The sequence below is a fragment of the Natator depressus genome, chromosome 23, assembly GCF_965152275.1.
Source record: "Natator depressus isolate rNatDep1 chromosome 23, rNatDep2.hap1, whole genome shotgun sequence".
Taxonomy (NCBI): domain Eukaryota; kingdom Metazoa; phylum Chordata; order Testudines; family Cheloniidae; genus Natator; species Natator depressus.
The window spans coordinates 2,353,944-2,381,886 of NC_134256.1; the positions used below are offsets into that span (position 1 = coordinate 2,353,944).

The 27,943-nt window shown below is 48.3% G+C and overlaps 1 protein-coding gene across 2 annotated transcripts; it reads left to right on the top strand.

Moving 5' to 3' along the window:
• The first annotated feature begins 3,877 nt into the window (after positions 1 to 3,877).
• NAPA (NSF attachment protein alpha) lies at positions 3,878 to 26,377 on the top strand. Of its 2 annotated transcripts, XM_074937726.1 has the most exons (11): positions 3,878 to 4,001; positions 10,922 to 11,001; positions 11,650 to 11,766; positions 16,564 to 16,610; positions 17,247 to 17,324; positions 20,381 to 20,436; positions 21,362 to 21,446; positions 21,774 to 21,878; positions 22,199 to 22,267; positions 23,442 to 23,492; positions 24,253 to 26,374. In XM_074937726.1, exons 1-11 carry the CDS (start codon positions 3,904 to 3,906, stop codon positions 24,352 to 24,354), a joined length of 888 nt encoding a protein of 295 aa, XP_074793827.1. In that variant the 5' UTR covers positions 3,878 to 3,903; the 3' UTR covers positions 24,355 to 26,374. The 2 variants fall into 2 exon arrangements, with proteins under 2 accessions (XP_074793827.1, XP_074793829.1); XM_074937728.1 differs by lacking the exon at positions 22,199 to 22,267 and having other exon boundaries at positions 24,253 to 26,377.
• Positions 26,378 to 27,943: the final 1,566 nt, after the last annotated feature.

A 27,943-nucleotide genomic window follows, 5' to 3' on the forward strand; every position in this document is an offset into this window, starting at 1 on the left:
GAGTAACTGGATAAAATTCTATGGTCTGTGTTATTCGGGAGGTCGGATTAGATGATCTAGAGGTTCCTTCTTACCTTAAAAATCTGTGAGTCTGTGAAACCCAGAATTTGGCTTTAGCTAATTAATACAGGACATGCTGCTTTAATTAAATATTCCTTTAGCTAATAAAAGCGATAGCTGTGGTCCACTGTGCCAGGCTTAAGACTGGGAGGCAGGATCATTGAGACTGCGCAAAGCCTCATCAAAATCCATGGCGAGTCTCCTCAAGTGCAATGATTCCTTAGGCTCTCGTGCTGTCAATCCAGTTGCAGGCGCAGGGTCCAACCTATTATGTCAATCAAAGAGTATATTTAATGAAGGCCCAATCCTGGGAATTGCCATGTGAACTCAACTCACAGTGACATCAGGGAGAATTGATACTGCCCATCTCTTTGTAGGATATTTAGGGATAATCTTTCCTGCAGCTGTGCATAAAAAAAGGCTACAATCCCATCAGGAGGGTTCAGGTGATACATGCTACCAGAGCAAAGTGTGCAATGCATATTCATGATATACATCAAGAATGATGGTTTTTAAGCAGAAGTCAGCATTGTTGTTGATGGAGATACGGTCTCATAATATCAGAATATGTGTTTTCTGCATACAACTCCAATGGCCAAAGGATTTTGAATTATTTTACAAGTTCAGCCTAGCAACATACAATCTGCCTGTAGCCTAAAGAAGATGGATGGTATTGTGGGAAAGGCACTGGCTTGGGACTCAAATCTAGATTTAGTGCCTGGTTCTGCTACACACTCACTGTGTGACTTTGCACTTAATTTCTCTAGACCTCAGTTGCCCATCTGTAAAATGCGGCTATAAGACTTTCTTATAGTAACAGGGGAGCCAGTGTGGCCTAATGGTTAGCGTATGGGCTCTTCACTCAGGAGACTGGGATTCTGTTCATGGCTCTGCCACTGGTTGCTGGTGGCCTTGGGCAAGTCACTTCACCTCTCTGAGCCTCATGGTCCCCATCTGTAAAATGGGGATAACGATATCAGCCTCCTTTGTAAAGTGCATTGCGATCTACTGAAGAAGCATGCTAGATAAGAACTGCCTTTGGATTATAAACTTTTTGGGGCAGGGACTGATTCTTACTTTGTGTCTGGACAACACTTAGCACAATGGGGCCCTGATCTCTGTTGAAGCCTTTCAGTGCTACCCTAATACAAATAATAAATAAAAATGATCATTAATACCATCATTGGGATGCAGCCACCTCTGGGCTGGAACGCTGGGCAGCAACACTTAGTACAGCAGTTGAGGACTGAAAGTGAAAAATTAAAGGAATCCTCAGTTTCTGTTTTCTGCAGCTGTACAGTGCTTATGAATAGTGTGTATTCTTAAATGATTCATTCGGCCTTCATTTTTACATAATAGATTCACACAGGCATTGTACATTAACATATATTCATTGTAGATTTCTGTCAGTACATTTTTTTAATAATTGTTTTTCTTTTATACTCTTTCCCTTGTGACAAATGATGACCTACCTAACTACAGTATTCCCAAGGCAAGGTTTCTCTGACCTCTACAATGCTAAACAGAGTGACTGAATGTCTGCACTCAGTCATGCAAATGGGGTCTTCATTGCCACAGAGAAATCTGTAGCAGCTGAAAAATGGCAGAGGACATTAAAATAAGCAAAAACAAAACCAAAAAAACCACCTGACACACTGGAAACATTAACATGAATGTTTGCAAATAAATCAGTTGTTTGTAGTGTTACTGGTCCCAGGATATGAGAGAGACATATAGGTGAGGTAATTTTTTATTGGATCACCCTCTGTTAATGAAAGAGACAAACTCTCGAGCTACTCTGAGCTCTTCTGGTCTGCAAATAAATCTGTCCAGTGCTTTAGACCCTGGGGGAGTGCAGTTCACATGAGCATGTGACTTGCAACTCTGGGCATGGAGTGTGTCTGTCCTAGTAAAGCTTTGCCATACCAGAGGATTGAGATGTACAGTTCTTTCAATCTCCTAAAATATTTGTAACAGAAGTGGTGGCGTTGGAATAAATTCAGGCAAAAAATATTTAATCTAGGTATCCATTTGCAAAGGAGTAATCCCAGAATATTATTTCGTCTAATTTATCCAAGCATTTGGAAAGGAGCAACCCTAGCATGGAACAGAATAGAATCTATCCTGTCCTACTCTATCCATTTGCAAAGCATCAGCCCCAGATTTTCATGGTTAACCAACCTGAAAAAAATTGTAAGAGGGAGATTTTAAAAAGGGAACAGACAAGTGATCAGACAGCACTATCCATTCACTGAAGTCCTTTTGTCCCAACCCTCCCACTTCCCGGCTCCCTTTGGCACTTTCTGGCACTCTTAGTTTAGTACCTACATTCCCTCACATACACTATATATAGATATGTTGCATATAGGTGATCTGCATAACCATATATGCCCCCGCACATAAATACAAATTATATGTGTATCTATCTAGGTGCAAGAGGGAATAAAGTTATTTAGATGTGTGTATGCCTATATTGGGGGGGGGGGTGTCTCTCTCTCTTTTAGGGTCCCTCCCTCTGCATGAGAATCTAAGGCTCTTTAGAGTGACCTCTGTAGGGGATTCTCTGCATAGAAACCTAAGGATATCTCAAGCTATATGTGGACTATTATAAGAGCTTCTCTCCATGGAAGCCTAAGGATATCTATTTAACATGTTCATAAATGATCTGGAAAAAGGGATAAACAGTGAGGTGGCAAAATTTTCAGATGATGCAAAACTACTCAAGATAACTGAGTCCCAAGCAGACTGCAAAGAGCTACAAAAGGATCTGTCAAAACTGGGTTACTGGACAACAAAGTGGCAGATGAAATTCAGTGTTGATAAGTGCAAAGTAATGCACATTGGAAAACATAATCCCAACTACACATATAAAATGATGGGGTCTAAATTAGCTGTTACCACTCAAGAAAGAGATCTTGAAGTCTTTGTGGATAGTTCTCTGAAAATATCCACTCAATGTGCAGCAGCAGTCAAAAAAAGCGAACAGGATGTTGGGAATCATTAAAAAAGGTATAGATAATAAGACAGAAAATATCATGTTGCCTCTACATAAATCCATGGTATGCCCACGTCTTGAACTTTGCGTGCAGATGTGGTCACCCCATCTCAAAAAAGATAGATTGGAATGGAAAAAGGTTCAGAAAAGGACAATAAAAATGATTGGGGTATGGAACAGCTGCTGTATGAGGAGAGATTAATAAGACTGGGACTTTTCAGCTTGGAAAAGAGATGACTAAGGGGGGGATAGGCTAGAGGTCTATAAAATTATGACTGGTGTGGAGAAAGTAAAGAAGGAAGGGTGATTTACTCCTCACAACACAAGAACTAGGGGACACCCAATGAAATTAATAGGCAGCAGGTTTAAAACAAACCAAAGGAAGTGTATTTTCACATACGGCACAGTCAACCTGTGGAACTCCTTGCCAGAGGATGCTGTGAAGGCCAAGACTTTTGCAGGGTTGAAAAAAGAGCTAGCTAAATACATGGAGGCTAGGTCCATCAGTGGCTCTGAGCCAGGATGGGCGGGGACGGGGTCCCGAGCCTCTGTTTGCCAGAAGCTGGGAATGGGCGACAGGGGCTGGATCACTGGGTGACTCCCTGGTCTGTTCATTCGCTCTGGGGCTCTGGAGGGGCCTTCCCAGAGGCCCGGGTCACGTGACCGGGCGAGCGGCTCCCGGGTCACGTGGCGCGGGAGCCTTGAGGCGGGCGGGGCTTTCTCCCCCCCGTCACGTGACAAGAGGGCGGGCGCCAGGCTCTCCGCCTTCACGTGACGGGGCGCGGCGCTCGCGGCAGCTGAGGCGGCTTCTTCTCCCCCCCGCCGACCCCCCCTCTCCCGCCGCCGCCATGGACCCGGCCGGGAAGGAGAAGGAAGCGCTGCAGCTCCTGGCCGAGGCCGACAGGAAGGTCCGCGGCTCCCAGTCCTTCTTCGCGGGGCTCTTCGGGTGAGTCCGCCGGCTGGGGGGGCGACCTGTGAGGGGAGGGCGAGTCCCGGGGGGGGGGGCGACCTGTGAGGGGAGGGCGAGTCCCGGGGGCCCTGTGAGGGGAGGGCGAGTCCCGGGGGGGGGCGACCTCTGGGGGGGGAGGGCCCTGTGAGGGGAGGGCGAGTCTCGGGGGCGGGGGGGGGCCCTGTGAGGGGCGGGGCGGCGGTGTCCTGCAGTGGGTGCTGCTGGGAAGGGGGGGTAGCTGGCGGGGGCTCTGTGAGGGGAGGGCGAGTCTCGGGGGGGCGACCTGTGAGGGGCGGGGGGGGCCCTGTGAGGGGCGGGGGGGCGGTGTCCTGCAGTGGGTGCTGCTGGGAAGGGAGGGGTAGCTGGCGGGGGCTCTGTGCTTGGGGTCTGTGGGGCAGGCTGGTGAAGGGGGCTGGGCTGCAGTGGGTGTCCCAAACAGCCTCCGTGACCCCAGAACTAGGAGCCTCCCCCTCTAGGATCCCTGCAGAGGCGACTCCCTTCCTCCTAGGGCCTCTGCTGGGGGTGGGGGGGATGGCGCTGGTCTCTAAGGGGAGAGCAGGGGGAGTGTTTCTCCTGCCCCCCCCCCCCCAGCCAAGTTCCCCCCAGCCCCAGGCTAGCAGTACTCTAGTGCCAGCCCACCCTGACCTGTTGAGTTGGGGGCAGGGGGGAGTTAGAGTTCCCAGCCTGGATTTGTCCCCACAGCTCCCCCCCTACTCCTAGGAGGACCGAGCCTGTTCTGGTGAAACTGGGACCAGTAAATGTATCAAGGTGGGTGGGGGCGGGCAGAAGGAATTGGAGGGTGCAGGCATGAGCCTCGTCTACACAGTGGCTTCTGTCTGGCTACCTCTGGTGATGACCTGTACTTGGTATCTGGGTGTTTTCCCTAGTGTAGACAATCCACTAGGGGAGTGACTCAGAACAATCAAATGTTGCTAAACTTGGACGACATGCAAGGCTAGCACAGTAGCAGGTTGCGGGCCGGATGGAGTGTGTGGCTGCAGAAGCTGAAGACATGGGCAGAAAAGACCACAAGGCCTGGTCTAAACACATAGTTGCACCAGTTTAACTACTTGGACTGGAAGCTGTTTGGGGCAGGGACTGTCCTTTTGTTCTGTGTTTGTAGAGCACCTAGCACCAGGAGGTCCTGGTCCATGGTTGAGGCTCCACTGAAATAAAGTGATGTGATGTTGAACTGATGCAACTTTGTATGTGGATGCTCCTCAAGTGGTTTATGCCTGGATTACATTGGTTTAGCTTGCATTGGTAAATGTTATCAGTTTAGATAGGCTGTACTAGTTCTAAAGTAATGACCCCTGCATGGATACTTTAAATGACTGTCTCTTAACTGCTTTACGTTCAATAGATGCGATGTGCACGTATAGATGTAACACCATGCGGAGTGTGCAGTATAGGTACACTTGGCAGAACTTGGTGTTTGTTATTTTATAATGTTGGCTGATAATTTTCAAGTATTCTTTTGAATGTAATCGATTTAAATTTCATAGTTGCAGGAAATTGGGGGGGCAGACTAATGATTTAATGACTGTATATTCGAAAAACTAAAGCTTTGTAAACCTTAAACCACAAATTGTCAACATCACATGTCAAACTATCCAAATTAAATATCCTTAAATCAAACTCTAAAATATTCTCAAGCAGCACTTTTCTTTCTTTGCCTATCTGCAAATTTCAGTTATTGATGGAAATATTTTTTTCATCAGTTTGCATCATCTCAAATCCTTCTTAGATCCCTCTCTGCCCAATCTGTGGAGGATAGGAGTCTGTTACAGCTCCAGCTGGGGAAGTTGGTGCTCTAGCTCAAGCTGTCGCAGCTCACTCTTTTAGCTCTGGAGGTTTTGTTCAGTCCCCTGTGTGCCAAGATGGTGGTTGTGACTTAGGCCTGGTGTATACCTAAAACTTAGGTTGACCAATCTGCATCAATCAGGGATGTGAAAAATTCACACCTCAAGAGATGTAGTTAAGCCACTCTAAGCTCTGGTATAGATGCCACTAGGTGGACAGAAGAATTCTTCTGATGGGGTAGATTTGCTACCCTAATAGAAAACCCTCTCCTGTTGCTGTAAAAAGTGTCTACACTAGTGTTGCTGCAGCTCTGCTGCTGTAGTGCTTGTAGTGTAGACGTACCCTCTGACCGGCCTTAAGATCCTCTGTAAGTGAAGTGAAGTGCACGTTGTTAGGAGAGTACTCAGTGGCTTACCACGACTTGAGGAAGAGGTAATGGCTGACCGATTTAGGGGTGACAGTGAGCGTCAAATTAGATATGAGCTTGAAATGTCCTAGAGTTGCCAAAGAAAAGGCTGATGCAAATTCTGAGGCTGTGTGCTGCAGAGCCAGCATGTCACTAGAGAAAGGTATGTGATAATTCTTCCACCCCCCTCCCCCATGTGACTCCATAGCTGGGATGTTATGTTCAGTTCTGGGACATAGGTGACTGACTGGAAGGGAGGTCTGAGGAGAACAGCAATAATCAAATGGTGAGGAGGAACTGGATTTGGAGGGAAGGATCAGGTCTGTGTCGTTTGGCAAAACAACCTCGAACTAAGGGATGTCACATCTCTAAATAATGAGGGGAATTTAACGTGATACACAGGCAATGGATAGGACTGATGAAAAGAAGGGGGAAATAAAGGATAAATTGCAGGGAAAACTCGCTGGCAATGAGATCCCTTACTGCAGAAATACCTCTGCTTGGGAGTCTAGAAACTGGACTGAATGCTAGAGATGTTCTGTAGGGAAGAATCCTGCATTGTTTTCCCCAGGCAGATAGGAATGGCTGTGAACTGTGTGTGTGAGAGACAGTGGAGTGGCCAGACGCTGCACGTGGCTAAATCATGTGTGGTGATGCGGAGGGGGGTTTAAAATGCAGTCCCATCTGGGGGAGATGGGGTTAGTTGGAAGCTAGCACAGCTAGTGGCTTTAATCCTGTGCCCTATGGGAGAGCTCAGTTTGCCTCTGCAGCTTGTCCTAGCTGCATATCTGATTGTGCTGCAGGCTGGGTTCTCAGCTGAAGCAGCAGCTGTCAGAGGGGTAGGGCTTGGGGAGGGCATACAAGAGCAAATTACAAGCTTCTTGTGACTCAAGGCACATTGTTTTCTCTCATCTGGGCCACTAGATTCCCAAGGTCTCCAGAGCAGGGAGCTGCAATAGATAACGATTTTTTAACCAGCACAAATAAAAGTGGGGGGCAGGGAGGAAGCTGGCAGGCTGGCTATCCAGAGGAGAGAGGAGGTGGCTGATGTCAAGTATATGATTCTTAATAATAAAATAGGAAATGGAAAACTCCAAAAGAGGCTGTTAAATTATGCCTCCTAAAATTCTTTGCCTGTAACAAGTGAGAATGCAGCATGTTGTGCCAGCTAAATCTAATGTTCAAAGACAATATGTCCTGGTTCTAGGAACCTGGATTTCGTACTGGCATGTGACACAGTAATACTGTTGTGTGCAGCTCTTCTCTTACAAAATGTATACTCAAAAAGCAGTTTAGAGTAGCGGAACAGGGAAGAGACACTGAGATAGACAAAAGTTTTTGCTGAGTGTGTATATACACGCACTTACATATACAAAGCTTTTATTTTTAAGAGACACAGTTGAAGATAAAGTTGAAGGGGGACTTAAAAAACAAACCAAAGAATCTAGGCAGGCAAGCCCTGTTAAGTCACTGGGATTTGTGTTTCTGAATCTTAGGTGGCTTTAAAAATCTATCCCCTGAAAACCCTTTAGGACACTTTTAACAACTAAAATTCCCTAGTGATGTTTTTAGTGTGCATCATAAATTAATATGCTTTCAACTCATGTTAAACAAGTCATTGGTACATAACATCAGATACCATTGTGCTAAATGCTAATTGGCATTTGGTGGTTACGGTAGCTTGTCTGCAAACAAGGTGTACTTCCCCAAAATCTCACTACTTACAAATACATATTGCTCAGATTTAACTTGTCTGCTTGCCATTAGTCAAATGCTTAAAACTTGCTTCTGTAAATAAAACATGGAAGCTGATCCAGACTCACTCATGCTGTTGGTTTGGGACCTCAGTCTAAATTTTGCTTTTCTCTGTAGAGCATTGTAGCAGTCTCCTTTAATGACATAACTAGCAATGCTGATTCTCTTATTGGGTGCTGGACGTTGCTATCTGTCAGTATAGTGTGTGTGCCTCTTTAATTACTTCTCCTTACAAGGACCCTGTGAAATAGGGAAGGATTGCTATCCCTGTTTTACAGGTTGGAGCAGAGGCCCAGGTAGATGATCACCCAATAATTCTTTTTCATAGCTGGGAATGGAACCCAAGTCTCCAGAGTTAAAGTCCAGTGCCTTAACCACAAGGTCACCCTTCCTCTCTAAACCGTATCAGTTCTCTGTCAAGGTCTTCACGCTCTAGTACTAGTTGGAGGCTCCAACCTCAAACAGGGTATGGAGGGTAAAACCTTGTACATTGAAATATTTAATGAGAATATTCTTTGTCTAGCACTGATCTAAAACATTGGAATTCCTTGTGACAGAGGTACATTTGATACGGCTGAAACCTTCACCAGCCTTGCACTTCCATAGCTGCTTTTCAGCTCAAAGGATCCCAAAGCACCTTACAAACTGTACATGCAGCACTGCTGCAAGGCAGACACCTGTGCATAGCATCAGGGAATAACTTGATGAAGGAGACCAGGACACACAATGAACCATTGCCACCATCCACTGCACCAGGTGGCCTGACTTCTTAAGGGCCCACTTAAAGAACTGGATAAATTGCGTTGACTCTCTCTATCGAGCTAGGCAGGATAGAGGGCCCAACTGACTGCTGGGATTGAAACGTTTGGTTTCAGGGGAGTAAACATGAGCCAAGCTCACTGCACACCTTTGCAGTGGTAGTGGACTGCCTTTGTGTTTTCCAAATAGTGAACTCCTCCAGATATTGTGAAAAATCTCATTTCCAGGTTAGTAGCTTTAGCTAAGTTGGTAATTAGCTAGTTAGTTGCTTTCCTGTTTTTGCTAGGAACCATGGGCCAGATTCTCCACTGCCCTGCACCTTGCCACTTAACACCAGTGTTGAGTGAGTGTAATACAATCCCATTCTGGTGTAATACCAGTGTAGTACACTCACCATTTCTTTGGTGTAAATGAACACACAGGGCAATGCGGAATTGGGCTGCCTGTGTTCAGTTAATGAGTTCCATGGCAACCATGTAGCCTTTAGCTTTGGCCCCTTTTTGGAAACTGATTCGGGATTTAAGGATAACTTTGTCCCTCAAGCTGATCCAAACTACTGGAAATGCTTGCTGGCTCTGACCAGCAGTTTGGCAAGGTCTGTCTCTGCCATATGCAAGCAATTTTCAAATGGAAATGAAACTCCAGTCTTTGGGGGAGACATGGGACTGCTTGCTTGTAATGTAAAAGCAGAGTGTTTATTGCAAACAAAAGCACGCTGGTCGAAGCCAGCTGCCAATCTGTATCCCAGGATATAAATTGTCTGTAAGATAAAGTTGAAATACTTCTGCAGAATATTTGTCCTAGCCACACATTTGGGTAGAGAGGAGCTGGGATATGGGGTAACTGGGTCCTATTCTGGCTCAGCCCGTCTCACTATGATGTTAGACCAAACTTTCTCTGTTTCTGCCACCTTTAAAATGGGTGACACTTGCATAGCATACAGGGATTTTGAGTCCCTGAGACTCTCTGGTGAGAAGGACAATAGAAATATGCCTTTATTTCTCTGTTCGCTAGATGTGCCAGCAAACAGCTCCCTGCTACCAGTATCGCGGTCTCTTGCTACCTCTAATTTTGCAGAGCTATGAACAGGGGAGAAATGCAGCATAAACTCTTTGATCTTCCAATTTTAAAAAAACAACAAACGCACTGACATGATGCAGCTTGGATTGTCAGTCACCTCATGTCCAGGGTGGTTAGTCAGAATCAATAACTTCAATAGGTGGACGTGTTCATTAGCAAAACTAACAGCAGCTGGGGGGACTGTGCCTGCTTGCTGCAATGCCTGAATATAGAATGATTTATCTTAGCAGGCTAACTCTGCCCCAGCTTCGTAACTTCCCCTCTGAGGTTAACGGGCAGACTGAAAGTCGCTTCTTGATCTTGGCTGGCATCGTGGCTGCCTCGGCAGTTGGCAGCTGAATCCCCCCCGCACTTGGGAATGTGCTATTTCTAGGATCCACGCAGCTGGTTTAAGATCTATGGTTGTTCATCAGTGGCTTTTATGGCTGTCCCACACTAACATCTGTTTTGCTAGATTAACAGCAGAGAACATATATGGGAGGAGGGCTGAATTGATGGCTTCATTCAAGACACATGTTTTTCCTTCCCCCCCCCCCCCCCCCACTAGCTGAGTCCTCTGAATCATTGACCCCGTTTTACTTGGTGTAAACGACACTGCTTCCATGGGGTATCTGTCTCACTTACTCTCAGCTCTTATAGTCTTTGGAAAACAGTCTGGCAAGGTGGCCCATTGAACACTTGGAATGTCACATGTGTGCGTGGTACTCTGCAAAGCTTTCAGGTGGTCTCTGGAATGGCTCCAGGGCTTGCTTCTCATTGACCCTCTAGCAACAGGGTTCTGGAGTTTTTTGGGGCTTTTAGTGACTGGTCTCCGAGAAGCCTTCCTGTCCGTGGGGGGAGTCTAGCATTCTTGGCTGCAGGAATGAGTTGGTGGAGTTCAGAGGCAGGAAGGCGTGAGGGGTAACTCTCCTGAATTGGCACCCTGGGGAGGTAGGGGCTCCTTTGGCCAACATTCTAGCCAGTGTCCATGGAGAAGCTGCTGTCTGTAGGGCAGGGGACCTTCTGCTACTGAGAGGGAGAACGTTCCCTGGACTGGAGTTTCCAGTGATGTGAGCGGAGGACTGGGGCTTTCCAGCGTGATGAGTTTGTGATGTCTGGTTGGTTGGTTTTTCAGGGGCTCCTCCAGGATAGAAGAAGCATGTGATATCTACGCCCGAGCAGCAAACATGTTCAAAATGGTCAAGAACTGGAGCGGTATGTACGCCTGCTCCAATGCTGCTGTCTCTGTTAACCATTCCATTCTGGGCAGGCTTGGGGAAGGGTAGGGTCCCCCAGCAGGACAGAGCAGTAATGCTGAGTTTGTGCCACTAGCCTGCGGCAGCACGAGCAGCAAAGTCCATCATTTCGGTATGGTGTCGGTGAGGGACCGTGCTGCATCAGTGGCTTGATCTCTGGGAGATCCGAGTACTCGGAACGCCTGCTGAAGGCAGTGGGTTCTGCAAGGGATCAGCAACTCTGACAATCAGGCCCAAGGCTTGCTAGGTCTCACCTGGCATGAGAACAAGCCCCATGGCCTCTTCCATAGGAAAGGGCTCTCTAAGCAGCACCTTGCTGATTGCCTCCCCTCGGTTTTCCCTGTGAACTGGGGGGCAGCTGTAAGAGGCAGCTGCTGCTGCTACTAAACTGGGATTCCCTGGAGCTTGAGTATGAAGTGGCTAAGCACGGCAGTACGTCCCCTCTGTGCGGGCAAAGACCATTGTGCAACTCCACCTTCACGTTGGGTTCCTTAGCTCGCTATCTGGCGCACTTTGGAAAAAGGAAGCTGTGCCTGTGAAATGACCCTCCCGGGCATCTTGGGAATGGCTGGGATTGTGCTCCTCACCCTCCTGGTTTCTCTTCCAGCTGCGGGGAATGCCTTCTGCCAGGCAGCACAGCTCCACCTGCAGCTGCAGAGCAAGCATGACGCGGCCACCAACTTCGTGGATGCTGGCAATGCCTTCAAGAAAGCTGACCCACAAGGTAAGGTGTCAGCACTGCTGCTCCCCTCTTCTGCTTTCCAGGTGCTGAGGATTAGGTTCTGCTTTGGCTCTGGTGGAAGAGTTGGGAGTCAGGACACCTGGGTTCTATTCCTGGCTTGGGGAGAGGGATGAGATACAGTGGGTTAGAGCAGGGGGGCTGGGAATCAGGACTCCTCCTGGGTTCTTTTTGAAGCTCTGCCACAGACTGGCAGGCTGTGAGTCTGCTAGGACTGAGTAACTCCACCTGGGTCTGTTCTTGTACAATGGTGAGGATTCACTAACTCCATAAAACGCACTGATTAACTGGGACTATATAAAATGGATGTTTAGCTGGATTCATGTACTGTACTTGCACACCACCTTCCAGCCATAGGTATATCATGGCCAATAGATCCCTATGAAGAGGGGTAAAGAAAGACTTCAGACCCCTTTGTGGAAACGTTCTTTTTCTGATTTGCACCCTTAACCACCAAAAGTTGATCAATGCACTTTCCTGCGTGAAAGTAAAGAAGGAAGTGTTTATTTACTCCTCATAACACAAGAACTAGGGGTTACCCAGTGAAATTAATAGGCAGCAGGTTTAAAACAAGCAGAAGGTAGCATTTCTTTACCCAGAACACAGTCAACTGTGGAACTCCTTGCCAGAGGATGTTGTGAAGGCCAAGACCATAACAGGGTTCAAAGAAGAACTAGATAAGTCCATGGACAATAGGTCCATCAATGGCTATTAGCCAAGATGGGCAGGGATGGTGTCCCTAGCCTCTGTTTGCCAGAAGCTGGGAATAGGCAACAGGGGATGGATCACTTGATGATTCCCTGTTCTGTTCATTCCCTCTGGGGCACCTGGCATTGGCTGCTGTCGGAAGACAGGATACTGGGTTAGATGGACCTTTGGTCTGACCCAGCATGGACGTTTTTATGTGGCTTGCAGCCTGAGGGAGTAAACCCCACTGGCTAGCTTGCCTGTCAAGTTACACGTTGAGATTCCTAGTTCAGTGGAAATCCTTGTGCAACCTGAAGAGCCTGTCTGTCGTGTTGTGCTGCTGTTCTAAGAGAACCACCCTGGTCACAATCCATGTGAGGGGGGTGTGTGTGTGTGTGTGTGTGTGTGAGAGAGAGAGAGAATTGCATCGCGCTGGGATAAACCCATTACTAGAATATTGCAGTAGCTTCCAGGTATACTACTCCCACTGCTCTGACTCTGAGTACTTGGTGGGGGCTTTCTCTGAAGCTGCAGATGTGACTGTTAACTGGGCAGCTGGAATATTGTGCTGGAGTGAATGTTCTGCAGTGCTGACTGCTGCAATTTCCACTCTCTCTGATGTGGATTAGTGGGTTAGGATGCAGCAGGCATACCACCCTGCTCAGTAGGGGACCTCGATAAAATCTGACCTACCATCTGGGAGCATGCCTCCTTTCACAGATGGCAAAGTCACGCTGGTTGTGACCTAACCAGCAAAGACAGGAAGCCTAGGACTCAATTCTGTGTGGAGCTTCTTGATAAGGTTAACCAGCCACAAAAGAGATAACAGCAAGGAGTGCAGCTGAAAATGAGGTAGCTTGGGCAGCCCACAGAGATGTGCTGTGTGTGGCCATGCAGAAAAGTGTAAAGTCTCCTAATTAAGCTTCTAAGAGACTGCTCTGTACAAATGTTCCCTGTGCAGCAGAGAACTGAATGAGTTCTTAGAACTAACTATTCTTTACATCTTTCTGCTGACGAAGGGCATATGGCCTGCCAGCAGTTCTGTGGGAGCAGACCCGTGTGGACTCCTCATGACATCAGTGGGGCTCTCTGCAGGCCTCTCCAGAGCAGTTACCAGTGTGTGCTGACTGTGTCCCTCTACTTGTAGTGTCCAGCACAAGAGGGATTCTACACGAAGTTGCATGCTTTGAGGGTGATAACTTACACCATGGTTATCTGAGCTGGGTTTTGCACATGCAGTTAGATCTGCTTGGGTGGTGATTTTGGAGAAAAGATAATGAAGTAACCTGAGGAGATGACAAATTTAATCCTCTAGGGGATTTGCCTAATCTTTTGGAGATTTAGGTTCTGATTATCTGGCCACGCTGCTCTCCGCAAAGCAGCCAGTGTTTGTTCTCCAGAGTAATTTTTGCAAGCGGGGGGGGGGGGATGGTATCTGGGCATGGTGGGCAGAGGGATCTTAGCCAGTTCCAGTGGGGCTCGTGGTATTTTTCCCTCATCAGTAGGATTATTTTTTGCCTCTCTGCTAAATCCCATTACTCGGGCAGAGCGCCCTTAAGAAGACATGAGTTCTGTTTGTCTAAGGATATCCTACACCAGGCAAAAGGACAATTTTGCACATGTAACTAGTGTACCAATTCCTGCAACTGTAGTTCCTTGTCCACCAGCAGGAACACAAGAGCAGGAGCATGCCCTCTACTCTGATGCTCAGAGCATCAACATCCCCAGCCTGTAGCAGGACCTTGAGGTTAGCATCATGGCATTTTTGCTGTGAGCTGACTGGACAGGCAGAGCAAGTCTGGCCTGCCTTTAGAAGGGAGAGAGCCTGGTTATGTGGCTCTGGTGCAGCTGTGTTTTCTTTCCAAAGAACCTGGCTGTAAATCCTGGGCATTAGAGGTTTCAGTAACTGGACATGCAGGCAAACCCAATTAAAGGAAAAAAATCCCCAAATCTACCAGCCCAAATTCCCCTCTGAATCCCTGGCTTTGTGGGACAGCACTGGGGGCCTGGCTGGACGTAGCTCGGGGAAGAAACAAGGGCAGCTGCTATTTCTTCCTTGTGATACAGTTTCCAAGTTATGGAGGGGGGAAGAGAGCCCCTTAATCAATGTACAGGACGGAAATGTGTCTGGCAGGCTTAAATGGCCTTGGGTATTGGTACCAGGTGCCAGAGCTCACAGCACTGAGGAAATATTTTCATAACTTGAAGGCCAGAAGGGACCGTTATGACATGCAGAAGATCAGACCAGACTAACCCAGGCCAGAGAGGCTCACCCAGTGATTCCTATGTCCAGCCCAATATGTGGGACTTGTTGTTCTCCCTTTTAAATACTTGTGGATGGAACCTGACCTGATTTATTGATAAATACCCCCATTCATGTCCCATGTTACTCCCAGTCTCTATTCCTTCCCCCCCAACCTGCATTAGCTTTCCAGGCCCCTTAGACTGCATTTAGTCCAAGATTCAGCAGGTGCAACACCTATTGGTTTAAAGAAAAGGAGTACTTGTGGCACCTTAGAGACTAACAAATTTATTTGAGCATAAGCTTTCGTGAGCTACAGCTCACTTCATCATCGGATGCATGCATCCGATGATGAAGTGAGCTGTAGCTCACGAAAGCTTATGCTCAAATAAATTTGTTAGTCTCTAAGGTGCCACAAGTACTCCTTTTCTTTTTGCGAATACAGACTAACACGGCTGTTACTCTGAAACCTATTGGTTTAGAGGCAGCTGCACCTGCTTATCCTAGGGCTGATTTTTAGCCATTCCGCTTCCTGCTAGGGAGCAATGCGAGTGGCATTTGGGAACAGTAGGAAAAATTTGCCTGTCAGAGCTTGGCGTTTATATGCTGAAAAAACAGCCTCCCACATCTTTCTGGGGAATGCTGGTGAGAGAAATTCCTCTTGTAATAGAGCAAAATGTAGTAGTGAAGGGAGCCATCTTGTGTTGCTCACTGCACTGCGAGGTATTTACCCAGAGCAGGCTGGTGGCCTTGTCTTTGGAAGCCGTGTGTCATAGTTCATATGAGCTCCTGGCAGATCTTTTTGGCTGGAAGATCCTGTCTGAAGAGCAGGGAATTCCCTCTGCTTTATTTCAAGTGAACTCGGAACTTTAGATCCTAGACTTGCAGGGGTCACCGCTGATTTAGCTGAAATTGGTGAGGCTTTGTGGAAATGTTAGGGGTTCGCTTGCATGGAGACAGTTGAAGGATCAGGAGTCTTATGGAGGCACCTTGTTTTCTTATTTTAGTGATTGTACTGGTGAGCTTTGCATGTGACTGTCCTTAACCTTGAACAAAGCTCTTCGTTTAGGGCAAATAAACTAAGTCTTTTCACGGTTGTGGAGCAGCAGCATGGTCTGGAGGAGAGGGCACTGCGCTGAGTGTCCAGCCATGTCAGCTCTGCTCCTGGCTCTGCCGCTGACCTGCTGTGGGATCTTTGGCCAGTCACTTCCACCTCCCACCTGCCCTTTTGTTGTGTCTTGTCCCTTTAGACTGAGCCCTTCAGGGCAGGGACTGTGTCTCATGAAGTGTCTGAGCCCAAGGGGCCTGGAAGTGCTACAGTGTTGTAAATGTTACAGGTACAACGCGCACAAGCTCCTAAAGCTTAAGCTGTTGGCTTCCTTGCAGGCAGCGTCTGGTCGATGACCGCAATACTGCAGGATTCTTGTGTGCTTAGTAATATCTACCATCCTAGCCAAGTCAGTGGCAGTTTCCTGGTCCCCTCACTCATTGCTGTGTTGTGCTCTGGCCCCTGAGACTTTCTTTTGCTGGATTGGTCTGGACAACGCTGCATGAGACATTGGGGCGCAGGGGGTCAAATAACATCACTAGAGAGGGAATCTTCATCAATTCATTAGCTCCTCTGCAGGCCCCTTCTAGCTATGGTACCACCTCTTGCCTGCTCTCAGTTCCCTGGAGGTTTGCAGCCTCAGCAGCTTTTGAGTGGCTATTGATCTCTGTGGAGGGGTTGTGCTAGAAACAAACACCTGGCTTTCATCATTTTTAGGCAGGTCAGAAGAGTTACTGAATGGCTTTATTTCTCCAAGCGCCTATGCTAAAAAAAGTTTTGTTCTTTGTTTTTCTTTTTTAAACAGAGGCCATTAACTGTTTGATCAGAGCTATTGAGATCTACACAGACATGGTAAGTCTGTCCCGCCATGTCTGTGGACCAAACTACAGAACTTTCTTTGCTTCTGGGCTGCTGCAGCAGGGAGGGTGATCCAGTAGCTGGCGCTCTTCCCTGGGCTCTCAACCCTGTAGTGCTGTGCTGCTGGAAGTGCTGTCAGCCGGATCAGACGTCCGCTCAAGGCCCTGACTACTTGTGGTCCCTAAAGGTACCACGAAACTTCTTGGAAGAGTCAGTGATTCAGCCACTGTGTTCTTGGCCAAGTTGAGGCAGAAGCAAAGGATGCCTCTGCCTGACAGCCTAGCACTTCGGTACAGCAGTGAATGGGCACCCTAGATATAATTCAGCCTGTGTACTGACCTGTGTGTGGATCAAATTGAGCAGGGTGGCCTGCTGCAGTTTTGCCAGCTGAATGAAGCCAGTATTGGACTCAAAAGAAGGGTTTGTGGCGACTTCAGAATTGGCTGCCATGGCAGGTGTGTTTATACCCACTGTGGTGCAATTCAGAGAACTCCAGTGTGGAATTATCATACACACCCCTGCATTTCGCCAGTGCATCCTCCCCACTGCAAGTGTAGTGCAAGCGAAAAGACACAGGAGCTGACACTGTTCAGTCGGTGGACATGCGTTAATTTCCCCCTCCTCTTCCAGGGCCGATTCACCATCGCTGCCAAGCATCACATATCGATAGCGGAGATCTATGAGACAGAGCTGGTAGATATAGAAAAGGTAAGTCCTGAGGATGCTGGGGGAGAGGAGGGAATCTGTCTACCTTGTAGCTCTCTATCTAGAAATAGATTAAATGCAAACAGTCTCCTGTGATTGGCCTGATGTTGTTGCTGTGTCTGGGGTGTGCAGCCTTGCAAGGACTTGAGCTTAATCCTGCATTTGAATCCTGTTAGACACACTCACAGCTAATGAGAACACCCACTGTTAGAGTAACTTCTTGGTAATTAGGGATATAAATCCCCTTGCAGGGCTTTTGTAGCAGGTTGTTACAATTGTTCATTATGGTTTTTTTGCTCCTTCCTCTGAAGCTGCTGGTACCAGTCAATATCAGAAGTGTGAGATTGTGGGTGGATGCCAATGGCTTGGTAGCCGAGGGGTATGGGTCTTGCCTTGGTTGTCCATAGGTCCTGAGGTCAAACCCAGGTGGAGCTCTGGCAACTGGTGATGCATTTTGAGGTCATATTAGATGGTCCCAGCTGGCCTTAAGTTGGATCTGGTAGGGCCAGGTTCTCTATTGTCCTGAACCTTGTGGTCACTCTCACCAGTGCAACATGGGTGGAAAACACTTCAGCCAATCAGAATGGCAGCACTCCATGCCTGTGTAAATGACTCTGCAAGTTGCTGGGCAGTGGAGAATTGAGTCTCATAAGCCTCCCCTTGGGCAGGACACAGTTACCATGTTTATAAACAGAAGCAAAACTAAAAATTCGCCAGCTGGAACAAATGGCAAGCGCTTGGAATGCGGATGCTGTCAAAGAACTAGCAAAAAATCTCTGCAGACACTTGGTGTGGCTTGTGTTGCAATTGATTAAAGGTTAACACATGTGGCTCACATGGGTGTCTGAGAACCAAAGGAGCAGTCGATGCCAGTTGTATGCCCCTAGGATCACTGCTCCTGTTTTGTGGGAATAGATGATTCACCAAATGCTCTCCAGGAGAAATAACTTTCTTCCTTGTGAGGGAGAACGTCTGCTGCTGCCTCTGGGATTCTGTAGGGCTGCCCACAAACACCTCGGCGCTGTGTAAATTAGACCCGTGTGAACAGTTATTTTGGCTTTTTTCAGTTTAGCTTAAACCTGTTCCGCTTTGATTTAAGCGAAACCAAAATGCCCTTGGTGTCAAGGAAATGAGTGTCTAGATGGCCTTTGGCACTGGTTTAAATTGCTCCATAAGTTAAACTGGCGCAACTTTGACAAAACCGGTGTGACAGGTTCGATCACAGAGATCCCCTTGTGACCATCACCTGACGTGCTGAAATTACCTCTGAACCCGTTTTCCCTGCTAGCTTGGGACTCCAGAACCCTGCTTTGTTGAGCCAGACACGCCAGCCTGCTGCAACACAGACCCAGGGTCTGGGCCACACCCCCAAAGCTGCAGACTTAACTGAAAACAGCTCAGCAGGTTACCTGTCTCCAACACCCAGTTCCTCAATGGGATCCAAACCACAAATAAATCCGTTTTACTCCGTATAAAGCTTATACAGGGTAAACTCATAAAGTGTCCGCCCTCTATAACACTGATAGAGATGCATAGCTGTTGGCTCCCCCAGATATTAATCACTTACTCTGGGTTCATTAATAAACAAAAGTGATTTTATTAAATACAAAAAGTAAGATTTAAGTGGTTTCAAGTAATAACAGATAGAACAAAGTAAGTCACCAAGCAAAATAAAGCAGAAACACGCAAGTCTAAGCCTAATACATTAAGAAACTGATTACAGGTAATATCTCACCCTCAGAGATGTTCCAATAAGCTTCTTTTACAGACTAGACTTCTTCCTAGTCTTGGCTCAATCCTTTCCCCTGATACAGTCCTTGTTAGTTCTAGCAGACATCTCAGGTGGTAAGCAGGGGTTTTCTCATGACTGGCAGCCCCCTTTGTCCTGCTCCACCCCCTTTTATAGCTTTAGCACAAGGTGGGGATCTTTTGTCTGTGCTTGACCCCCCCCACCCCTCCTTCTAAATGGAAAAGTACAAGATTTAAGATGGATTTCAGTATCAGATGGCATGGTCACCTGTCCCTGAGACACCTCATTCTTAATTACCCAGGGGCTGGCCCACACATACATAGGAAGGCTTGCAGGTAAATAAACCCATTCACAATTCATTGATTCTGAAGCACACTTAATATGTTTACATCAGTAATACAAGTTTATATCTTTTTTTCCAACTCCAGACATAGAAGTAATACATGCAAACATAGGATGAACACTCAGTAGATTACAAGCTTTCTAATGATACCATACAAGGGGTATTTAGCATAAAGCATATTCCAGTTATCATATTCATAAGCATATTTCCATAAAGCATATGGAGTGCAACATCACAACCAAGCTGGGGGGGTATCTTGTAAAATTCTACTTGGGAGCTGATGGGAAGAAAATCCACAGTGCTGGGACTGTCTCGGGGGTGGTGGGCTGTGGTCCCCTGGCAGTCTCACAGTACCGACTCAGAGAAAGCTACAAACCAGTTTACTATGCTTAATGGATCTAGGTCAGACAAGATGAGGAAGGATGGCCTTGTGGTTAAGGCACTGAATGGGGACTGGAGAGACCTGGGGTCAGTTCCTGCCTCCACCAGTCTTTCTGCATGCTATGCCCAGAGTCTGTTAATCTTTGGGCCTCTGGTCCCCATTTGTGTGTGTGCAGGGGTGATGACCATTTTTGTGGTCTGTTTAAATTGTCATCTCTCTCGGGCAGGGACTCTGTGTGTTCATGCAGTGCCTGTCTTGGTTGGGGCCGCCACTGCAGGAGTGCTTGATGAGGATGGAAGTTCTAGGCTCTAGTGAGGCTCCAGCCACAGGCTCCCTCTGTGAACCTGGACTGCATTGCTGGGTGGTGATCAACACCTCTCAGCTCAGCTCCTGCATTCTGGAGCTTGCCTCGCAGATGGCAGCGCTGCTGGCTGAAGGCGTGGGTGGATTTTGTGTGTAGGATTCTCTCCGCAGTTCTGGCGTGTGGTGCTGTCCTCGGGAGGCGGTGGTCTGGTCTCTCAATTCTGCTAGTGCCGCCAGTGAACTGCCTGGGGAGCTCTCACAGTGTGTTGTGTTCTTTCTAGGCGATAGCCCATTATGAGCAAGCTGCTGACTACTACAAAGGGGAAGAATCCAACAGGTAAATCAATTGCTGCTTTGCCTCCTCCTGCTGTAGAACATGGCTGAGCAGCATAGCAGCCATGCATTAATGCCTATGCTCTTAGGCATACGGGTGGCCATGCCAGCACAGCTCCCCTAAGGGGGTATTGTAACTGTCCATCCAGCCCAAATAAGGGGTAGCATGTAGCTATGCCAGCCCAGGAGCTGGTTGGGACTGGGTCACAATCCTGTCTCTTTCCCCTTGCTCTGCTTGCATCACCCCTTCACTGGTGCAGCTTGCTAGCTCATGCATGATGGCAGTAGAGCTAAGGCTCTTCCCGCCTCTCTGGGAGGGTGAGTAGTAGCCCAGCTAGAACTGCTGTCCTGCTGCACAGGCTCTGGCATTGCAGATCACTCACATGGGAGTAAAAGTGGGTTCCTTATGCCTCCTTGCTTCCCCGCTCTGGTGCACAGCTGGGTTTGTGGCTGAGCCTTCAGGAAGGACTTGGCTGTGGTGATTGTCGCTGTAAAGGGTACGATGCAGACACCACTCATTTCCCCTCTCTTTAGTGGCATAATGATACTGAGAAAACTCTTATGCACCTGGGCCCAGTGGCAGATCAACAGAACACACCTAAAGGGGCTGCTTGATCCTGCGTAGTCAGCCTGTGGGCTGGACCCTCCACCACAGTTCACTGGCGTAAAAAGCTCTCCTTCATAACAGTAACAAGGCATGTGCTAAAGCTGGGATCCTGGGGTCTCCTGCTGCTTGGGGGGCAAAAAAGCAAACTGCATTTGTGTGGTTGGTTGAGTGTATCTGAGACAGTGCCATCTTTCACTTAACGCTAAGCGCTCTTCCCTCGGAAAGGGAGCACACTTCACGATCCTCACAAATGGCCCCCGGGAAGCGCAGCCTTCAGGACAACGCCATCAGCCTGTTTCTTGCCTTTTTTGTTTGTTTGCAGCTCTGCCAACAAATGTTTACTGAAAGTGGCCACTTATGCAGCCCAGCTGGAGCAGTACCAGAAAGCCATCGAGATCTACGAGCAGGTCTGGGACTCTTAACTGTGTTTAAAGAGCAGGCGTGTTTGCTGTGTCATCCCACAAGAGACACCTCGTGGTGTCTCCCTTCCTTTCCCTTTCCTGGGGAGACTCTGTGGGTCTGCGGAGATCCAATTGCAACCTCACCTTTGGATCCCTGTGGTGGCAGGGCTGGGTGTGTTTGAGGCAGCAGGTGTGTACAGGAAGCTAGCCGCGCCTGTCCTAATGTAGAGGACAAGGATTCATATGGGGTGTCCCCCTGCTCCATGTACATCCTGGACAGGCACTCAAATATTTGTCCCTCAGTAGGAATCTGATCACTTTGGTGCCTTGCAGGTGGGCACTAATGCGATGGACAGTCCCCTGCTGAAGTACAGCGCTAAGGAGTATTTCTTCAAGGCGGCCCTCTGCCACTTCTGCATTGACATGCTCAACGCAAAGGTTGGTCTGGTGCTACAGAGCTGCCGCTGTGCTACCGAGTGGGGCGCGAGGCTGGGGGCCGAAGGGCCTGCTCCCGAAAACGGGGAAACACCCCTCTCACCAGCACCTCATTGGTCCATTTAAACGCCTCAAGCAAGGGTAGCCCATAGAGGGGCCTGCAGTGAAGCTGGCATGGGGAAGCTCTGTTGCTACTGGAGTGACCTTCTGTGAAAACCCATCAAAGCCCTGTCCCAGGGAGCCTCCAGTCTAAGCAATCTAGTTCCCCTTTGTGAGCGGTCACTCGAGCCGCAGGCTGGGCTCTCACTCCTCTGTCTTTCCAGCTGGCCATACAGAAATATGAAGAGATGTTCCCAGCCTTCTCGGACTCCAGGGAGTGCAAACTGGTTAAAGTGAGTGACTCCTCCTTATTGTCCCTGCACTGCCTGGTGGCTCAGACCTTAGAATCTCTGGTGCATTTGCGCATGGGTCTCCCCCCTCCTTCCCCAGTACAGAAGCAGAGTATTGTGCCGTGGGAGAGGAACCCGAATGAGAAATGGCCGGATTGGGAAGTTTAAAATCAAACTCTCTGCAAATCTAGAGTGAAATTACTCCTCCACTAACATTCACAGGACTCTTCTAATGGTCTAAGGCAGGGGTCTTCCACCTTTTTTTTTGAGGGCCCCCCCAGCATTCTGTAAAAACTCCACATCCCACTTGTGCCACAACTGTTTTTCTGCATATAAAAGCCAGGGCCAGTGTTAGGGGGTAGCAAGCAGGGCAATTGCTCGGGGCCCAATGCCACGGGGGGCCCTGCAAAGCCAAGTTGCTCAGGCTTTGGCATTCTGCCCTGGGCCCCAGTGAGTTTAATGCTAGCGCTACTTGTCAGACTGTCTGTCTGAAACCTGCTCATGGCCCCCCAGGGGGCCCTGGACCCCTGGTTGAGAGCTGCTGGTCTGAGGAGCATGTGGTGCTCTTCTATTGGGCCAGTCATTTAGAATCCCTAGCTCTCTATTCCAGCTGTCCAATACCAAAATCCATTCCTGCCTTTAGCAAGGTGAGGAGCCATCCTGCTCTATTCGTGACCCCTGTGAGAGCCCATCACCTGATTATGAAGCCAGTGTGCAGGAAGCCTGTTGAATTGCCGTGTTGCTAAGTGACAACGAAGTAGGAGGGTACCCATGCCCCAGGTGGATTGTGAAAGGCCCCTGGACTAGTTCTCTTTCCCTGTGGGCTGGCTATTCCAGAATTGGGATTTTTGCAGAGTGAGTACTGGACTGGTGTGAATTGCTAGGGCAGCTCCTACCCTCCTACAGACAGTGCTCTAAAACTGTTGCTTTAATCAACTATTGTTGTGCTTAAAATAAAATGCCAGATCCAATCTGATACACAGGCCAACTGTTCAGTTGGAGCTGCCTGTCAGTTGGATTTTCCCGTTAAAAAGGCTGGCTTAGCTACAGAGTCTCTGCTTGCACCTGTGACCTAGCTTAAGCATCAGAGGTGCAGCAGGTTACTGGGAGTTCCTGCCATGTGTGGAAATTAGTCCAGATTTGTGCTGATCCTTATTCCTCTTTCTCCCCCTCTCAGAAGCTGCTGGAAGCTCATGAAGAACAGAACATCGACAGCTACACTGACTCTGTAAGTGCAGTGGGGAGGGAAGCGTCTAATGCAGCTCAGCACCGAAGAGAGACTGGTGTGAAGTGTCTGCTTAGGAAGCGAGTGTAGCAATTGCAAACGTGGGTGTGAGGAGTCCTTGTCAGAAACAAGAAGGCTCAGCGTGCCTTGTGTGATCACTGTGCTAGCCAGTCCCGGGGTTGGTAGTGGATTGCTCACTCCAGGGTGTTCTCAAGGACATAGTCCCATCTTGCCGTAAATTACCAGGCAGTAGGGCTCCTGTCCCTTCCTTGGTACAGACTAATGGATTGGGCAGATATTCTGCCTAACTTCTCTGTAGGGCTGTTACTAATTTGCTCTTTCCCGTCCACCCGCCCAGGAAGCCTTGACTTCCTTGTCCAGGCTTCTGTTCTGTGCCAGCACAGTTTGCAGCTCATGTTGGCTTCATCAGGTGTCTTAGGAGCATGGCACTTCTGCAGATCAGCCCACAACAAGCTACATGTGGGTTTACTTTTGGGGATGGGGGATAAGGAGGGGAAACTTAAATTTTCAGAACACGAGTTGGGTTAAAAACCATGGAACCTAGAAACATTAAGGACTAAGGAGAACATGGGGAAGAGAAGCTGGGTTTTACCATGAGTGAATTTGTTTCTTGTAGAAATCCCAGGCTCCAAAGTGTATCGAGTGCAATGGCCGGTTTCTTGCTCCCTAGTGCTAACTAGCCTCCAGGTGAATACAGCCATGTGGTATGTCACTCATTCTGATTCTCTCCCTGACCTTCCAGGTAAAGGAGTACGATACCATCTCACGGCTGGACCAGTGGCTCACCACCATGCTCCTCCGTATCAAGAAAACCATCCAGGGCGAAGAGGAGGACCTACGTTAAACCCCATCCCTTCCTTCCCTGTCACCGTCAACTCTTTCCTCCACGGAAGTCTGCATGGATATCTTTGGGGTGGGGAGGGTAGGGCCTGGAGGAGAAGGATTCAGACTTCAGTGACTTATTATCCCTTGTCTCATAACCCTTTTGCCCCACAACCCAAAGAGCATAACTTCATTTAACAAAGACAGGGTGTGTGGCTGTAACCACCTGCCTCAGCTCCTCTAGAGATGTCTTGAAGTGACATAGCTCGTTCCCCCTGGGCCAAACAGATGAATTCCTGGTCCGCGGAGCTTCCCTGCCTGCCTGCAGGCTCCTGTCCAGGTGTGATGGTCTAATGCCCTTCCCCATCCCTCTTGTTCCCTCTTCAGTTATTTAATTGTATGACAATTATTCTGTATGATTAAGATCTTAAACCTGCTTTCGCCCTGACTCACTTCACGCTGGTTTCAGAAGACAGCACAAACTCAGTTTGCCTCCTAATTCCTGCTGTTTAGAACAGATCCTTTCTCACTGCCCCCTCTCCTGCCCCAGACTGTCAGATGGAGCAGTTCTTGCCCATCCCAGGCAGGGATTTCGGACTCAGTACCAGCAGGAATGGGGATGGGGAGAGGCTCTCCCTCAGCCCTTAACTTCTTCCCCTCCCTAGCCTGTGATCGCATCCCTGTAGGGGCTCAGAAGCCTGAGTTTTGAGTATCTCCAGCAAGCCCAGAACCCTGCTTTAGGCTGGGAGATTTCAGGTGCAGTGACTTTCCCCCATGGCCTGAGCTGTGAACAGATTCTGCTACTCTCTGCCCTCTCCTAGCCCCCAGAGAGCTGGAGAATGTGGCAAGCACAAGCTGGCACTTCCTATCTCCTGCTTATTTCAGTGAAGAACTGTACAACCCTTGTCTAACATCTTGGCAGCAAATACTTCCCAGGGCACCCTCTCAATCCCCAGAGCTCTGCAAGGAGCTGACAGGAAGTGTCACTTCGCTCTGTATCACAATTATCTCCTTTCCCGTTTCTCATTGTCAGCTGAACATACTAGCTTGAGAAATAACCCCATTTCTTCCCCCTGCCCACACGGCTGTAGTGCTGCTCTAGGGCCAGCTGTTAAGGGGCGTCAGACACTGTCATTCGCGTGCAGCCGAAAGAGGCGAGAGCTGAACTGGACAGTCATTCCCACACTGCGTGGGTAGCCAAAAATATTCTGTGCTTCTGGTATATTAACCTTCGCAAACCCTTCTGTGGTGACTGTTGAATTTAATCCCATCTCAGATTAGGCAGTAGAAGACTCTACAGCGTGGGTGAATTCTGTACGCAGCAGGCCACTCGCTGCGGTGGGCATGGCACCTGGTTGGAAGGGGATGTTACTCCCATTCAGTATTGTGTGTGTACAGTATGTATTGCCATAAAGGTTTTTATTTCTAGGTTATTCTCTTGGTTTTGAAACCTAACCCAAGTGGGGTGGGGCCGGGGCAGCTCAGGGTTCACCCTGCAGTAATCCCCACTTCTGTATTGTTTGCTGAAAGAAACAGGAAGTCTTGCTGCATGCTTTAATGTCAACAGAAAGCGACTCTTGCTGAGTGTAGTGAAAAATTGCACAAGAAAAATAAAAACTTTGCATGAGCAGAGGCAGATTTGTTTCTAACTGTGACCCTGCAGCTAAATTCACGCCGCTTCACTGAGCACAACTGTGGGCATGCATGTCCCATCCTCCCTGCACCACTTCCTCTCCCTCTTGTTGCAACTGCATTTTCCCATTAACTTGCAATCCCTTTAAAGGGTGATTCTATTCTGAATGCTGGCTATGGAGCAAACAAAAAAAACCCCACCTTCATTTGCCAGATCTTCCCCATGTGTTCAGGTGTCTGCTCGGTTCAGTCCTGTTATCCTCCCAAAAAAAAAAAAAAAACCATGAGAACTATTCTACATTGAGTCACTGTTTGTAACACTGGATTTGACAGGGAAAGAAGTGGTTTTGCTGATTTCCAGCCTTACCCACTGAACCTGAACTCTCTCAAACATTTTCTTGACGAGTCGGAATGAAGTATTCTGCAGTTAGAATTTAGTTAATTCAGTTGACACATTGAGAGCTAGGGTAGATTCCACATCCGTCTGGGCTCTGTGGGGCTATTATTTTTCACCTTGGGCATGGAATCCTTACAAAATCACCGTTAGCAGTTCAGCTGTTTAGCCATTCATCCATCAGCACATATGGTAGACATGAATTAATGAACAGCTGAGATTTACCCTTTTTTTCTAAGCTGATGCTTTAGTTGATCTAATGACTCCATGCTGCTCTCCTTGTGTTGATATTTTCTGTCCTTGGACCACATTCTATCTTAACCTATTAAAGAGTTCCAGCTGTTCATTAACAAGCCTGTCTCCTCAGAAGCTAGAGGTATGGTCCCTCACTTGGCAGTTTGGTTCATTAGTACATTGAAGCAGCTGCAACGATTGGTCAAGTCTTGACATAAACAAGCACAAGCGGTCAGCTGGAGTAAACTGGTACAGCTCCAGAGTCTGAGAACTGGCCATGCTGCAGCCACATTTTTAACAGGCCCAAGAAATCCTGAGTGTAAAATGGGACTCTTCCTCCTCCTGCAGCCCAAGTTACAGTGACCAAACAGCAGCGATTTCTGTTCTGTGGAGGTGGATAAATGTGCTGCTATGATAGAGGGTCCCTATCTTCAAACAAAGTTTAGTAGTGACAAAATCCACCTCTGCTCCTAAAGTATGGAAAAAGCTAATGCTAATTTTTACAAAACTTTCCCAGGCAGAATCTATGAGCAGATATAACACAGACTTTAGCACAGAAATCTCTTCTTGTATCACAGCTGTGTTGGACCCTGAATTCAGCCAGGCTGGGCCCTCTCTTTACCCTCCAAACCATCCCCACTGCTGAGGAAAAAGTGAGCTACGCCAGTGATTGCGCTTTGTGTCTTGTCAGGTAGAAGTTTAGACCCTTTTGAGTTTATTCTGAGTAGAGTTGTTGCAAAGGCGTCACGTCACTTCTCGCCTGCTGCAGTGTGAGGGCAGGGCACCAGCATGGAAACTGAGGCAAGATGGTGGACCTGTTCCCTTTCTGTATGTTGAGAGTTTGTCGTAAATGCTTCCCTCTCTTCCTGCCCAGTGTGTGTGTGGGGCGGGGGAAGCTGGGTGTGTGTCTGTCTGGAGCACTCCCTTGTCTGGGGGCAAGTGACTACCCTTAACCTTGCCTTGGAGGTGTGTTCAGGGGCTGTTTTGAGTACCCCTCCCACTGTCATGCCCCATAGAGGGAGGCTGCCCTGATACTCTTGGGGGGAGGGCTGCCCCAAGTGCCCCTAGTCCTGCCCCTTCTGTGGGGGCAGATGCCCTTCATGTCCTTTTCCCCCCTCATGGGTATGGAACTACAGTGTGCCCTGCCCCAAGGGGGTGTGGGTGGCAGCCCCTGCCCCATGGAAAGGGTTACTACCTTGATGCCTGCATACGGGAGGGGGATTATTCTGAGCGCCCCTTCCCCCTAGGTGTGGGGCACCTGCCCTTGGTGCCCTAACCCTCCGTGTATGTGTGAGGGGCTGCCCTGAGTCCTCCCTGCCCCCTCGAGGAGCTGGCCCTTCCATCCCCTGCC

What these genes read in the sequence shown, in the direction of transcription:
- NAPA (XM_074937726.1), top strand. Translation starts at nt 3,904, where the DNA reads ATGGACCCGGCCGGGAAGGAGAAGGAAGCGCTGCAGCTCCTGGCCGAG. An exon ending in TTGAGATCTACACAGACATG is followed by an intron (nt 16,611 to 17,246) that starts GTAAGTCTGTCC and finishes CTCCTCTTCCAG; the next exon opens with GGCCGATTCACCATCGCTGC. An exon ending in AGCTGGTAGATATAGAAAAG is followed by an intron (nt 17,325 to 20,380) that starts GTAAGTCCTGAG and finishes TGTTCTTTCTAG; the next exon opens with GCGATAGCCCATTATGAGCA.